Here is a 15,148-nt window from a genome sequence, read left to right as displayed (position 1 = left end):
CCCCCTCCCCCCTCTGCGCTTGTTGGGGGGGGGGGGGGGCTGGCGAGTGATGTGTGAAGCATTGAGTCAGTATAAATGTCACAGCCAAAGGTCTTCAGAGTCAGAGTGACAACGGGAGGAGGCACTAGTGCCAAGAGTTCTGACACGGGGAAAACACTGTCACTGCCGCCACCTCCTTCTTGGAGATTTATTGATGATAACTTGGGATGTGCCATAAACAGGGATGATATTAAACGAGTCTGACTGTCTCAGGGGCTATGTTTTACAACCCAAAGTGTGAACTCTCTCTGCCTCACTGAGATCCTGAGGCATATTTCCAGAAGCTCCCACATTCTCATTAAGTGCTCTCCCGGGAAGGGCTCCAGTCCAAGAGAGCTCTTCCTGCTGCAGCACAGCATCAGTTGCTGGGATCAGACACAAGTATTGGCCAGAGAGCCCTGGGAGCACCCTCAGAGCTTAGTCACAGAGACTTCCCAGGCCACCACCACTACCCCACTGGGGCCACAGCCTTCCCCACCATAGCTTTGTGAGAAAACCAGAAATTGCCTTGCAGATGTCCCCAAGTACCATCACACCCCTGGTGTCAGAAGCTCTGACCCCAGTGCCAGCAGCTCATGCCCAGGGACAAACCACCTCGTAGCTGTACTATGAGCGTATTGAACCTGGGTGAACCTTTGCTGAGATGTCTTCTCAGCATGGTCTCAGCTTCTGAGGTCAAACCCATGGTTTCCTCCTGGAGTTGCTGGCCACAAAGGACTGTGCTGTCATGCAAATGCTTTCCTTCTGCTCCCTGAATGCATCTGGGGCTGCAATAGCAAGTTCTACCTGCAGCCTTTCTCCCCCATAGTAAAACAGCTCCAGGGGCCACACAGCTGCCATCTCAAGGACATAGGGCTTGGTGAGCCACTGTGCTTTTCTGCTGAGGGGTTCCTCTGTTGAGATAACATATTTTATCCCAGAAGCAGCAAAATCTTCAGCAGACCCCTGAGGATACTGAATTCATTCTCCTGTGTCCCTTCTGCCTATCAAAGGTAAAACAGGTCTGTGGAGATCAAGGGCAGAGCGCCCCATGGCCACAAGCCCTATTCTTCACAGGTTGTGCTCACCATCCCACAGGCCTCAGGGAAGGTGATCTAGTCTGGAGAGCCTACAGCTTATCTCAGGGAAAAGGTTTATTTTGGTGACTTCCCTAAGAAACCTCCTTGTCCTTCTGCCCTCACGACCTTTCTCTCTGCTCCTCCAGTCTGCTCGCAGTTCTCCAAGGGTGTCTACGCCATCTTTGGATTTTATGAGAGGAGGACCGTCAACATGCTCACGTCTTTCTGCGGGGCTCTCCATGTCTGCTTTATAACGCCAAGCTTCCCTGTTGAAACATCCAACCAGTTTGTTCTCCAGCTTCGCCCAGAGCTCCAGGATGCCCTCATCAGTGTCATCGAGCACTACAGCTGGCAGAAGTTTGTGTACATTTATGATGCTGACCGGGGTAAGTCACAAGTACATGGGAAGGGTTACCAGGGAATTAAACACAGTGGTCTAGGTGGAGTCTTTGCCTCAAGAAGTCCTCTTACTGTGGGTTTCTGGAGGCTGAGGGGGTGGCTAAAGGAAGGGTCACCCTATAATTTCCCTGTTCTCTGTTCCTTTTCTAAATATTCATTACTGCTGAAGGTGGGCATTGATCTAGATGAAGCATTAGCCCACCCCAGTATGTCTGTGTTCATAGGGTTAGGTATGAACCCCATCAACGCAAGGGAAATATTTAGTGTGCAAGTGGTTTGAGTTTCAAACAGGGAAATTGTTTATGTTGAATAGGTCCCATACTGAATAGGTCCATCAAACTCAAGGCCACTGAGTTCCACATCTATAAATGTGAATCGACAGCTGCTTGGGTCTCACCTGAACCCACATCCAGTTGTGATACATGTGTGCGGTTCTGGCAGGTAGCTTGGAAAACTCCGAGTTTGCTGTGTTAGTGAGTGTTAGTTGTCTATGTGAAATAACAAAAGCCTTTGTTGGGTTCTTGGAAGATATTATCTGACCTTCTAGACCATGAACAGGGCTAGTGAGCTCATTGCTCTGTGATTCAGTTTCCCCTGCTCTCAGATGCCTTTAAAGCTCCTGGCTTGGAGGCCAAGAGCAAAATGGGCTTGTGGAAGACAGCACAGAGGTAAGGGTGATTCACAGCTCTGTTCTGGAAGTTATCATTAGCCCTTGCAGGGACAGGATGACCTTAAGAGACAAGGAGAAAGTGTAAAAGCATCCCACCCTGCTTTCTGTTGTCATGAAGCATGGGCACGCTGAATGTCCCAAAAGGGCTGCAGTAGGCAGGTTGTCTAGCAGGACTCTAGCAGGTGCTGATGATGTGTATCTCCTCTGGAAGGCTGTGCATATAATTTAGGTAAGATCCTTTTAAAAATAATTAAATTTTCTGATGAGATGCTGCTGAGAGAAACAGGGACACTGAATATGATTGTGCATTGTGATTGCTGAGGGTGTCCCTAACCCTAGGAGCATAGAGCCTAAACAGATCAAAGATGAGGAGAAATCAAGTGATTTGGGTAGTGATAGACAAAAAGACGGGGATTAGAGCTCTTATCTGAATCCCACAGCAGGGCCTGATCAACGAGACCAATCTGCCAATTATAAAAGAAAACTAGGCCTGGAATCATCCTATTTTCTTGTGCTAGGACAGAAAAAGCAGGAGTCATTAATTCTAGCCCAGCTGTGTTTGGGTAAGATGCTAGACTATTAGCTGCTCTCTAGTTCTGCTGCGCTCTTGCGATGCTGTATCCAGCCCTGCTTGAGGCAGCTACGCAGGCTGTCAGAAGGATGGAAAGATGCCACCACACAATTAAAACCTGTTTCTCCCCCCGTTGTCCTCTTCCCCCTCTATTCCCGTCGCAGGGTTGTCAGTCCTGCAGAAAGTGCTGGATACCGCAGCTGAAAAGAACTGGCAGGTGACAGCAGTCAACATCCTGACGACAACAGAAGAGGGCTACCGCATGCTCTTCCAGGAGCTGGAGAAGAAGAAGGAAAGGCTGGTGGTGGTAGACTGTGAATCTGAGCGGCTGAACATCATCCTTAGCAAGGTTGTGTTGGTGTGGGTCTTCTGGGACAGTTCTTGCATGCAGGACGGGAAGGGTTGTTTTTCCTGGAGAAGTTCTCCTCCCCATTCTTGTCTGTTCCTTTGGATGGGAGAGGGGGGTGGGGTATGTATCACAGCAGGCTGCCGAGCTTGCAGGCATTTCTCCCTTGTGTTACTGCGGAAACTGTAAAGTCCTATGAATACTAGGAGCTCACATGTATTCATGCTGAGTGAGCTCCATGTTCCCTACTTGTTTGACTCCTCTGCCTAGCCTTTACACCTGCTTACTCCCCAACAAGTTTGCTTTGTGCTAATTCCTCCAGGCAGTGTGCACAAGACATGGCACTTCCTTATTCTGCTGGGTTTTTCTCCAGTTTTCCCACCTCCTATGAATTAGGGTGGATGTGTGAATCGGCACTGCCAGACTCCTGGGCCTCCAGCCTCCATGTGATGCACCAAATTCTCATAACCACTGCCAGCAGGGCAGAGATGGCGAAGCGTTATGGTACATCTGTAGTGTCCTCAGGAGCACTTTCTCCAGATCAGGCTGAAGCTCAGAATCCTCTCAGGGCATCCAGGCTGTAGCAAGATCAGATGTTTCCAGCTCCTCTCATACCTTACAGTGAGAGAGACTGGTTCATTCCCAGCCATCGCCTGGCTGTTTTGTCAGCCCATGGCCACAAGGCTGATGGGCTACGCAACAGAGGACTCAGCAGCTAGGCTATGCGCCCTGCCTTACTCATCCTCAATCTAGATAGGTCACCCAGTAGTGCAGACCCATTTCTCCATCCTCTTTCCTCCATGCCTCCCTTAATGGTTTCCCTAAGTCCTGAATATGAACCTCTGTGGACTGGAGACCAATGCAAGCCCATGGACACGTCTCAGTCCACACTTGTGTCCCCGCTTCAACTCCAGCCTTAATATCTTTCCCCCTCACACCTAAAGCCAAGGCTTTCCCTGCAGCTGGGACTCCTGTCCCACGAGGCTTAGGAAGGCCCCGCAGCCGGGGCAGTGTGACTCCCACTATCGTACTTCTCGTAACCAGTTCACTCTTACCTCGTGCTTCACACGTCGCTTTGCCTAAGCTACCTGTCATCTCCCGTCTCGCACTTCCGTTGCTCGCTGTCTGGGGCAAGGACTGCCAGCTGCACGGCTCAGGGATGAGCCCAATCCATCCTCGTTGGATGTCCCTGGGTGCTGCTCCATTATATTTAATAATGAAGCAGGTAGCAGGTTTTAACCTCAAAGTAAAGATCATGCTCATGAAGGAGAGACCAGATTATTCTGGAGGGTAAAGTCTTCTCCCTGACCACAGAGTAGCTGCAGTTGAACAAAATTTTTTGACAGGACCTAGGCAGTGCATTCGCCCTCTCTGCAAGATTTCCTGTAGGGTATACCAGATTTCTAGGGTTAATGATGTTGGGGTTTTAAGCCTGGTTTGTCTACCAGAAAGTGAACTTCTGCAGTCAAGTATTTTCTAGTTTTCCTAATATGAACAGGAAAAGAAATCTTTCTTTCAAACTTCGCATTAACTGGAGCAAGAGTTAAACTTAGATATAAGTAAAGCTATTTGCAAGAACACTAGAAAAAAACCCAGACGTTGCAATTATATTTGTTTTGAAGTGCTGTATAAAACATCCATTAAAGACAGAGCAGTTCCAACAGACATCCATGCCTAGGAGGTAACACCCCTGATAGGGATAGGGCTGTAGATAACTTTTTTCAGACCTGTGTAGTCCATTTTTATCCTCGTTTCACTTCTTGCTCCGAGTCCACAGGGATTTCTGAGAGCAGAGGTAGTTATCCCAGCACAAGCAGGGGATGCCGGGTCTTTCACAACACGCAGATGACCGGAGGGCGTTCAAAGATAGTGCTCGGCTCATTATCACGTGAAATTCCGTTGGGACTTAAACTCGGGCTGGCAGCCAGTCTCTCGGCTCACCGCACCAGCAGCCCCTGCATGGATGTCACTGCTCTGTTTGCGCTGTCCCTTTGAGTGTCTCAGGTGTACAAAGAGCTGCCTCAGCCTCTCAGGGACATTTTAATGCATTTATCTTCTTCCCTGACAAGCCTGCCTCTATCTTTCCGTGGCTGTGGATTTCTGCTCCCCAGTGAACAGAAAGGCCAGGGATGGCTGTTCAGCATCAGTCCCTCACACGTACACACGGGTGCTTGCACACATTTTTAATTTCTCCCTCCCAGCCCATACACATAACACAAATAACCACCCCTGACTCCAGCAAGGCAGCCCTCGCGTTCTGGAGACTGTAGCTGCAGAGGAACCAGTGCTCAATGTGTTAACAATACATGGGTAAATGACCTGATTTCTTTCTCGGAGATTTCTCTGTGTCATGTCTCAAGAGCATGATTTATCTTGGCCGAGGTAACTGTCGCTTACGAGCCAGGCCTTGGTTCAGGGCAGGATATCTGCGGGGCCGCGCTGTGTAACCTTAATGGGATAAGTAAGCGGTGGGTTGTATTCCATCAAAGCCCTGTATTGTTTCTTCCTTGTCTCTCATTAAAATGAATAACTGGAATTTCTCCTTTGCCACTGTTTCACTCTGAGAGGATTTCTCTCTAATAGATGTCAAACTGGCCCATTAAGAAGTGGGTAATGAAACCTAGGTGGCCCAAGTGAGCTATCAGCATGCAGCCCAGCACAGCCTCTCACCACGTTCAGGCTAAGTGATAAATGCTATTATAACCTCAGCTTGCTACCGCCGTCCGGACACATTAGGACTGAGCAAGCATTCTAAAATAAATTAAGATCACAAATAACTGTGTAAAACACAGGAAGCAAGCCTCATAATTCAGGTGGATGGGCTGCAAGATTAACAGCTCAGGGAAAGCTGGATGGCAGCCCTCTCCAGTTCATCGACTCTGACACCTAATAAAATAACAAAGGGAGAGTTTGGGCAGAATGAGCCAATGCCAGCTGTTGTTGACACTGAAGAAACGGGGAATTGGATCGTAATTCTTAGACATCCCAGTGGCCCCAAGATGCTCCTTCCTCCCACGAGGTCTGGGACTTACTGCAAAGGTCGGTCTCAGTTGATGAATGGAAGAGGACAAGTTGGGTCTGGTTTTGCTTCTCAGATCAGGCTACGGAAGATGCTTAGACAAGTACCCGTAATAAGAGTATATATATTTATAGCCTCAGGCGTAGAGAGGGTTTTTTTCTGAGGGCTCCAGACTGCTCTGCAGAAGCCATATTGAGGGATCTTGTGGGGAGAACCACAGGACTGAAGCTGGTGGAGCTGACTTCAGTTGTGTAAGAAACTGCTACTAAATGAAGCCTGCATTGGAGTTAATTGCTGCCCCCACATTAATGCTGGGAACCAGGTGAGTTTTAACATGCATACAAGAGCACTTCTTCAGAGAAGGGCTAAGGCAGATGAAACAGTTGCACAGAGCAAGTGTCAGCTCTTATGATCCATTTGGAAATCCTAGCTGCTCATGATAATCTGGGAGTGCTGTCCCATGGGGAGGATCAGCCTGTGCGTGCCCTCGTCTGATGTGTCTCAAACACCTGCTACCAGCCTGGTATCAGAGAGGAGTCCTGGGTAGAGCGATCTCTGGTCGAATCCAACACAACAGTGGTTTTATCATCGTTCTGACTGTGAGGATGTTTCTGGCCTCACCACCATTTGTGCAGATTTTGCCTGAGCGTTGGCAAAGCAGGCAGTAATTCAGAATCAATTCACACGACAATTGAAATAAAAGGTAGTGTTGCCAGCAAAGAAACCGTATGGAAGCAGCACAATTCTCTCAGAAACTGGCAATTCTTCAGTTTTTACAGGTTCTGAGGGCATGGTGGCTTGGGCCTGTTTTTTCGCTGTCTTATTTCTGTACGTGGACTGGCTCAAATGCAGGTGGTATCTGGCTCTAGTTACCTGCTAAGAATTTAACAGCACTGCTGGAAATCTGTGGAGAGGAATTTTGGTGGAATTCCAGAGTCAGGAAGAATAATGTCATTTTTAGCTGTATTCTCCCTGTATTTTTTTAAATCGAGGAAGGAAAAGACAGCTAGGGACCATCTGATCAATGACCCCGTCGCTCGTAATCACAGGCAACCCTGCAACAGATGGTGCCTTTCTACCTAGGCATAGAAACTTTCAAACATTACAATGTAAGCAATTGTGTTGATAAAAGAGAACAAAAACCTGACTCTACAGGCATCAGGGAGAAAGAAGTGGCAAAGAGCATATATTGGGACATACACGAGTATGAAGGTATAAATAATCTCAAAGAACATGCAAGGGGAATCCTCTGTTGAGTGACTTGCCCAGGCAGCTTTGTTCTGGAGATGTGGCTTGACACTACCCCAATGCACTAAAGGAGAAACATTCCCCCGTAGTCTAAAAGCCCCTGCCAGCTCGCCCTGGGAGGTGTCTGCAGCACAGACCTTAGCTGGGATGATGTGCAGGGTAGCTTGCTAGTCCTGTTCAGGAGTCAGGACAAATGGACCCCAGCTCCCCGCTTTGTTCCTTTAATGTCTGAAATATAAATCTTGTTTAACCTTTTCTTTTTTTTTAGAAAAATCACTGTGGTTTTATTCCTGAGTCCATAGGAAACAGGTTGGCTCAGATATTTTATTCTCCCTGCTTGTGGAACCTACTTGGGGATCTTGTCCTGTCTAATTTCCGACTTGCTGCTGTGTGTGTGAAAGCCCTGTCCTTCCTCTAACAAGATTGCGAACTTTTCTTTTGCTGGGTCTTCCTGTCTTCGACTGGACAGTCTCATCGGGGAAAAATGGGGAGGAAAGGTAAAAAAGTGAAGCTCTGCTTCCTTAGCTGGTAACTGCTAAATACCCTCGGTTTTCATCTTGCAGATCATCAAGCTTGAAAAAAATGGGAATGGGTACCACTACATTCTGGCAAATTTGGTGAGTTGCCCTACTTGGCTTTTTTTTTTTTGTTTTGGTTTTGTTTTAGTATTTCATATTTTGTAAAGCACTATGCTTGTAGTTACTGAGCTGGAAGTCTTTTTTCTAATTCACCTTTGGGCTAGGAAAAAAGTCATTTGCGGTGTTCTCCCTTGTGGTGTTTTCTGTCTTGAGCCAGCAAGATTATCTCCAGGGTATCTCCAAGGTTGCTGGAATCTTTTTTGCCTCCAGATTCAATCTGCATCTTTTCAAAGCCAGTTAAGGCAACTGTCAGTTAATGCTTGTTGTGATAATGATTATTTTTGCATGTCATGGGCACCTGAGGTCCTGGTATTGCCCTCCCAGCCCATTTCAGTCAGGCCACCAAGAAGCTGTTGATGATTGGTAACAAATTGCATTTGCTAACCAGTGTTAGATCCAGTTCAGTGTGTGTCCCCCACGTGAAGCATTTCACAGAAATCCTGAGCGCCCCACCAAGGGCAGACTTGTTAATGACAATGCACCAGGATCCCTCTGACCTTCCAGTAAAAATAAAATATGTACCTATACTGCAACTCGGTCCTAAATCAGATCTGACTGTCATGGCTCTCAGGAATGAATTGGCTTTTAAAGATTGCTTTAAGGAAAGGATTCTCCCTTTCATGCAGGGAGGTGCTTCCTGAGGACAGTGCTGCTCTGGGCAGCAGCAGGGCCATCTTTCTGGAGCAATATGCTGTCCTCTCCTAGGCGGCTAGAGAATTTTTCCACCTAGGGAGGTTTGGGAAGAGGTAAGAAAGAGGAATAGCCTCAATCCACAGGGCAGCTGGAGGTTTTCCACCGCAGAGCTCCTACCCTCTCCTCCCCAGATGTGTCCGTCCATCCGGGGCGATGCACAGGGTGGTGTCAGCAGCCCAGGGCTGAGGCTGCTCCCCAGGTCCTGCCGTGTCCGTGCAGGGTCTGGAGCTGTTCTTCCCTCCCGCAGCTGCGTCTGCAAGGCAGCACGTCAGGCCCAAGGTAATTAAACTTTAAACTACCAATTAGTCAAGCAGTTGCTGCAGTTCTCCTTCTCTCAGTCCCAAGATAACTCTGTAATTTACAAGACAAAAATGGCCACATAATTGCTCCACGATGCCCTGATACTGACCCTGCCCTTCTGCGCTGGGTGCCTACCATGTAATTACAGTGTTAAAAATGTTACGTTGTGCAGGGGGAGACATGCAAACCATAGAGCAGCCAATAACTTCAGTTGCTAATTTTTAAAAAATTATTATTTGCTGTAACCCAGGTCCCGGTCCTCAGATGTTTATGAAAGTCCCTTCATTAAAGTTAAGCAGGGAAGCTATCAGGAGTAGCTGGAGTGTGCATGTCTGTGTGCTTTTATGTATACCCATGTGGAGGGCTAAATAAGAATGCTATTGCATCTTGTCCATGCATGGTTTCATAAGAATAAATACATTAGAGGCACAAGGTGGTCTAATACTCAGATGTTGGAGTTATGAAGGACATTTCCCTCTCCCTTATGATACCACTCTCTCCCACCCTCAGCCTGAGAAAGCACACTTTTCCTATCTTTAATTTGTTTTCTTAGCCTTTGCACAAATGCTGAGAGGACAGAGCTGGCTGGAAGAGGCTGCATACTCAGCCAACATGGATTATAAATAATTAACTCCGAGCAAAAGGCTTTTCATTTCCCCAGCCCCTCTGCAGGGAGATTCTGCCTCCCAGGCGTGGCTCAGAGGGGGCTGCTTTGGGTTCCCGGGACCCACGGGGTCTAATGGGACCACCAGAAATCACTGTTACTAGCTGTGCTTTTCAAGCAGCTTTGATCTGGGGGGAGGAGGAGATGAGTGAAAGGAATTCAAGCTCTTTAGTCTTTCCTCTCCTTAAAACCCAGCAATGCAAAAGAGTCAAACTCCAGAGAGAGGAATATTAAAAAAAGAAAAAGAGGAGGGGATAATCAGACAACGTGGGAAAACTATTTAAAAAAAAAAAAAAAAAAAGGAATAATGCTTCTGAAGGTTAAGAAGGCCCTTTCCAGGGCAGAACAAGGTTTGTGGTTCTGCCCTGCACACGGGCAGGTTCAGGCACCAGAAGCCAAATGGTGTCCGTGATGTGCTGCACCCACACAAGAGCTGCTCACCAATCAGTTCTGCAAGAATGGCAAAAAGGCTTTGAAGATCCCATGGTCCTGAGGCCATTATTCCAGTGAGGAAGGACAGCAAGCTTCCCTTTGTGGGGATGGACAGGGATGTTATAAGGGATCGGCAGAATGTGGGAAGCTGGCGTCTGCTAGGATTAAACCATAGCGGGGATCCAAGAGATCACAGTAGGTTTTACCTTCTTCTAAGGACATCTCATTGCTGGATTACAGCCTTCAGAGGGTGTAACATGCTGTAATTTATTCCCACTGACTCATACACATAGTGGATAGACCTTAAACAGCCCCCATTTTCCCCCTGTAGACAAGTCCTAAGATGACGGCGTGCATTGCCCACACACAGACATGTACCCTCATGTGCACACCCGCACGCCTAGAGAACAGCCCGATTTTGTGGAATTGGCTCATTCTGGAGTACTGGGTCATAAGAGAATAAATTAAGAACTAAAAACTGCAAGTGCCTGAACATTTCCAAATGAGTTATTTTTGTCCCCTGTGCTGACTGATGGAGTCCTGATTTTAGGACTCTCATCCTATATGAGGAGGATAAGGCTCCCAGCCCTGGCTGGGACAGGCTCTGCCATGCACAAATCAAGTGAGACCTCAGCTGGTTTGTAGCCACCAAGTTACCTGTACCAGCTGGAGCAAGTGGGTGAATTTTCAATTCCTGACTTTTGCAACACTGCCTGACCTTCTTGGGCCCTTTCCCATGCGAAAACAATTATGGAAATGACCGTTGCAAGCAAATGTTGGGAAATATTTATGGATAAACCCACTGAAGTTCTTATTTTTGGCTATATGCTTGTTCAAAGCTATACTCAGCCAAAATACCAGGCAGCAGCACTCTTAATGCCCAGTTACAGCAGCTCCAAACTGGGGTTACATCAGGAACTCAAAGCAAGTGAGTTTGCAAGGCAATGCACAGGCTGGATAAAGCGTGCAAAAATCATCTGTCTCGAGCATGGAGGAATTCCCTGTCTGGTCACAGACAATTCCTGAACAAAGAGGAACTGGCTTGCATTAATCACCACTTGTTTGCCCGGTGGTTGCTGTCGGGTGAGCTGTAGTAAAGCACTGAGCAGAATTTGACAAGTAGCAGCAAATGAAATCTGGTATTTCCTAGCAGGAACAGCTTTCTTTTTCAGTGAAATTGCTGTTGCCAAGGTGAGACAATAATATTTCTGTGTTCACAAACAAAATGAAACCGTTCTGCACCTTAGGCCATGGGCAAACATCCTTCTCCGAATCTGCTATGCCTGTTAAAGACTCAGCCTGCCTTGTCTGCTCAGCCGTGTCCGTCCCACGAAGGCCTGTCTCCAACATCACTGCCAGGGGAAGGGCTCATGTGAGCATCCCTACCTCTCCTTGAGGCAAATTTGGCACTGTCTATGGCTTCTGCAAACTCATGGAAACCTGATCCTCAACCAGTACCCATTAGAGTTACCCCAATTAGCTTTCACCAGCTGTCAGCCTGGATATTTGTCAGGTGTACCAGCACTGGGGCATTGCAATCATCTCTCTCTCTCTCTGGAACTCAGAGAAGTTTGACAACTTTAAGAAGTGTTTGGTTTTGTGAGTCTTCTTTTTCTAAGCTTTGTTCTCAGCCTTTGAGAGCATCAGTCTAGCAACCACAAAGAAAAAAAACCCACAGTCAATACTATCAGAGGAGCAAGCTTAGAAACGTCTGGGATCCCTTTCTTTTGATGTTACAGACGTTTTCCCCATAACCTTGGCTTCATGTATCTGCTTGTCCTACACCAGGGATGTAGGCTGCCTACTGTCAGTAGTGGGAGGACATCAGCGCTCTTGGGCAGAGGAAATCTTTGTCTTAAAATAAGTGACATTCATGTGACCTGCCTTTAAAAGCCAAGTATGAAGGACAGCTGCCACATACGGTGTTTTAACCTTTTTTTCTTTCCTGGTGCATTAGTCCAGGTTGTTCTTGTAGCAAATGCTCTTGTTTGAAGTTGAATAGATAAGCGTAAGAGATTGCTGATGCTAGGGGTAGCAGGGAAGAGTAAAGATAAAGCCAGAGGTAAGCATTTTTTCCTGTACCATTTTGTATCAGCACGTGTCAGTGCTGAATTAGACCACAGGCGGTTTCACTTTGCAAGCAGTTGTGGTGGCTTTGGAGGTTACCAGCAGAGCGGCTTGTGCAGGAGTCAGGCAAAATCTGCTGGTTTGATTCAGTTCACCTGTGGTTTAAATGGGCCTCTCTGATTTTTTCCCTGCAAAAATGGAAGGAAGAACTTTTGTACCACCAGGGCTGAGATGCAGTGACCTGAGGCCAACCAGTTGGGGCAGACAGCAAAGAAGGGGTTCCCCTCCACACTGGCTGTTGAAAAGGACATCCACATCCCTGGGGAGCAAAGTTCTCCCAGCACAGGCAGAGCTCAGCTCCCCTGAAGCGACGCAGCCCGTGTACGTCCTGCAGCACGTGCCACGGCCCCGTGGCGAGGGTCTGCTGTGCCCACGCTGGGTGCCAGCCTGCTGTGAGGAGCTGTACCCGCCACAGCCCCAGCGTGATGTGTGGCCCTGGCCCTGTGCCCATGGCTCCGCTGCCTGTGCCGAGCCCCTGCTTCAGCTTCCCCGGAGCTAAAATGTGGGGTTCTCAGTCTCCCATCAGCTTGAAAGCTGCTGTGTTTATTTTAATCACCCTCGGTTCTTAGCTCTGTCTCCTGCCCCCCTGACGTATTTCTGACTGAGGGTACAAACACTGTCAGGAATGCTCAGCTTTGCACCAGTAGCTCATGGGAGTTTTTGTGGGAGTTTCCAAAAGGATGTGTACAGCATCGGCTTCTTGTCCTGGTAAGATCTCAAGATGCCTGGTCTTGCAAAAATTATACTCTTATGTTGGAAAGAGATGTCCTAAGTTATTTTTAGGTTTCTAAAATTATGCCTGTCAGATCTTTCCTCTTTCTGAGAGGTTGGTGCAGGTAGATTCATGAGAAAACTTGGTTTTCCAGGCAGAGGAAGACAATATAATGTATCAGAGGAATTTCCGAGGTCTGTGTCTCACTTCCAAACAGCTTTTTTCTCCTGATTCAAAGATTATCAAGCAGGAGAAACACTTATAACATTATTTCATCTGAATTACTGATAGTAAAAGACACAGCAGTGCCCTGAATTAATTTTTTCTTGAATTAGAACGTCTCATGTAAAAGAAAATCATCTGGGTTTGATACAAAAATTGCCCACATGGGAGAATATGAACTGCATCTTTGGCAGGATTTTTGCAGTAGCTAATGAGGGCTCAAAAGCATGAGTGCCTTATCGTGGCTTAAAAAAAAAAATCACTGAGCATCAGGTGAGTAACTGACAGATTATATTACAGCCGTTGGAAGGAAAAATGTGTTTGTTTAAATCTCAGCAAAAGGGTGTTAAACTAACAGTATTCCTCAGCCATTTGCCGTCTCCTAATCCATTACCCCAGCTCAGCTGGCAAGGGGTGACGTGGTACATCTGTAGCATCTTCCTCATGGTGACTTCATCAGTGCTTTTTTCTAGTTGAGACTCACCTAGCTTCAGCTTCCCCCGTCAGATTTATGCTTCTGTTTGCTAGACCAAGTATTCCATTGCTGACGTTTTGGTCCTTATAAACTGTGATCAGGTCCTCCCTTAATCATACCTTTGACTGAAGTCCTAGCATCTGTCACTACACAGCATGTTTCCCAAACCTTTTAATCACTTTCTCCTCTGAAAGCTCTCTAAAGCACAAGCATCCACCTAGAGCATCTGTCCCTCTGCCCGGACTGAGCTTTCCAACAAGATCATTTATATCAGTAGGATAATAGTAAGCAGTAGGATAGGGCCGATGCAAATAGTATCACAAAGAAAATCGTATGCCTGTAGAGCTGTACCAAAAAAAAAAGTTACTGTAGGTCATCTCAAGCCCACCATCCTTGAAGTCTGGATCCTCACCTGACTTGGTTTGCTGTGCATCGATAGACCAGGACAAAACAGACTCATGGCACTGCAGGATTGGGACCCTGTCTGCAAGTGTCCCCTCTTCCTGTCTTTCTTGTCCCTTTTTTCTTCACTTAATTCTATGTTACAGCAAGGACTCACACGTTTTGCTGCCACAATGAGATTGGACAAACTAATAATTCTGCAGAAGAGCAGGCCTCTCCTATTAGAAGGCATTGCTGGCATGAGACTTGAGCAGATGGGCTCTTCATTGACGTACCCTCCCTATTGATACAAAGTGATGGGAGTGAGGAACCATGCTTCACTGGAGAAGTCATGCTTGAAGATAATGTGGTATATTAGGGATGATCTGTCTGGAAACACTCGACTTCTTGCTCCCCACAGAAAGGCATCAGCGTACCTTGGAATGGCAGGAGCCCTTTGCATTCACTCAGCTGATCTACAGCCATTCAGAAGCAATTGTTTTGCTTTGCAAAGTTTCTTATAATCATAAAGCCTGCTAGCAGAAAGCAGTCTGGCATTGCAAACCATACATGGATAGTGTCTGAAGAGAGCTGGGCCAGTTTTTCAATGGTGCCACAGGTTTCTGTGGCACCCACCCAAGCTCAGGGTGAATTGCTTAAATGCTTTTTGCTTAAAAAAGAATATTTCAGTGTGCAACTCATTAAAAAAAAAAAAAAAAAAAAGAAAAAGCTAGACTCCAGTCTCTTCATCCCAGGCAGAAATGGACAAAAAACCCTAATGCTCATTCTTGGGGTGAGGGGACTGTGTTAGGTTTAGCCAGCAAGCCTCCTCCAGGTAATTCAAGAGAAAGGGGCATTTTCCATCCCTCATTCAGAGATGAGATTTGCCAGTCTGAGGGGGAGATCTGGAGGGCTCAGAAGATGCAGAGGGAGGAGAGAAAACAACGGTGTTTCTCAGAAACGTGGTGGTCTTCAGGGAGACTCTCTAATGTCCTTTCTCTCAGGAACAACCAAGACAGAGCAAAGGCACAGAGATTTTAAGCTGAGCTGCGAGGAGGTTTATGGGACGATCAGCTGCGGCCGGCCCAGAGCTCAGCCCTCGCTGCCTGTTACTGCAGCTCCAAAGGCGCGATGATACTGCAGGAGGCATCCTG

The 15,148-nt window shown here is 47.2% G+C and overlaps 1 protein-coding gene across 4 annotated transcripts in view; it reads left to right on the top strand.

Moving 5' to 3' along the window:
* The window catches only part of GRIA1 (glutamate ionotropic receptor AMPA type subunit 1), a 126,595-nt gene that overhangs the window by 61,010 nt on the left and 50,437 nt on the right, over positions 1-15,148 (top strand). For 3 of the 4 annotated variants that reach the window (XM_035890824.1, XM_009635299.2, XM_009635291.2), the window contains exons 3-5: positions 1,244-1,483; positions 2,902-3,086; positions 7,914-7,967. In XM_035890824.1, the coding sequence (XP_035746717.1) occupies positions 1,244-1,483; positions 2,902-3,086; positions 7,914-7,967 (479 nt within the window). The remainder of the gene's footprint in view (positions 1-1,243; positions 1,484-2,901; positions 3,087-7,913; positions 7,968-15,148) is intronic. The other variant, XM_009635306.2, reaches the window with a different exon arrangement.

This window comes from Egretta garzetta, unplaced genomic scaffold (assembly GCF_000687185.1).
Source record: "Egretta garzetta isolate BGI_Z169 unplaced genomic scaffold, ASM68718v1 scaffold270, whole genome shotgun sequence".
Lineage (NCBI taxonomy): Eukaryota > Metazoa > Chordata > Aves > Pelecaniformes > Ardeidae > Egretta > Egretta garzetta.
The sequence above is the reverse complement of the archived record's forward strand: the minus strand, read 5'-3'. Positions and strand labels throughout refer to the sequence as shown.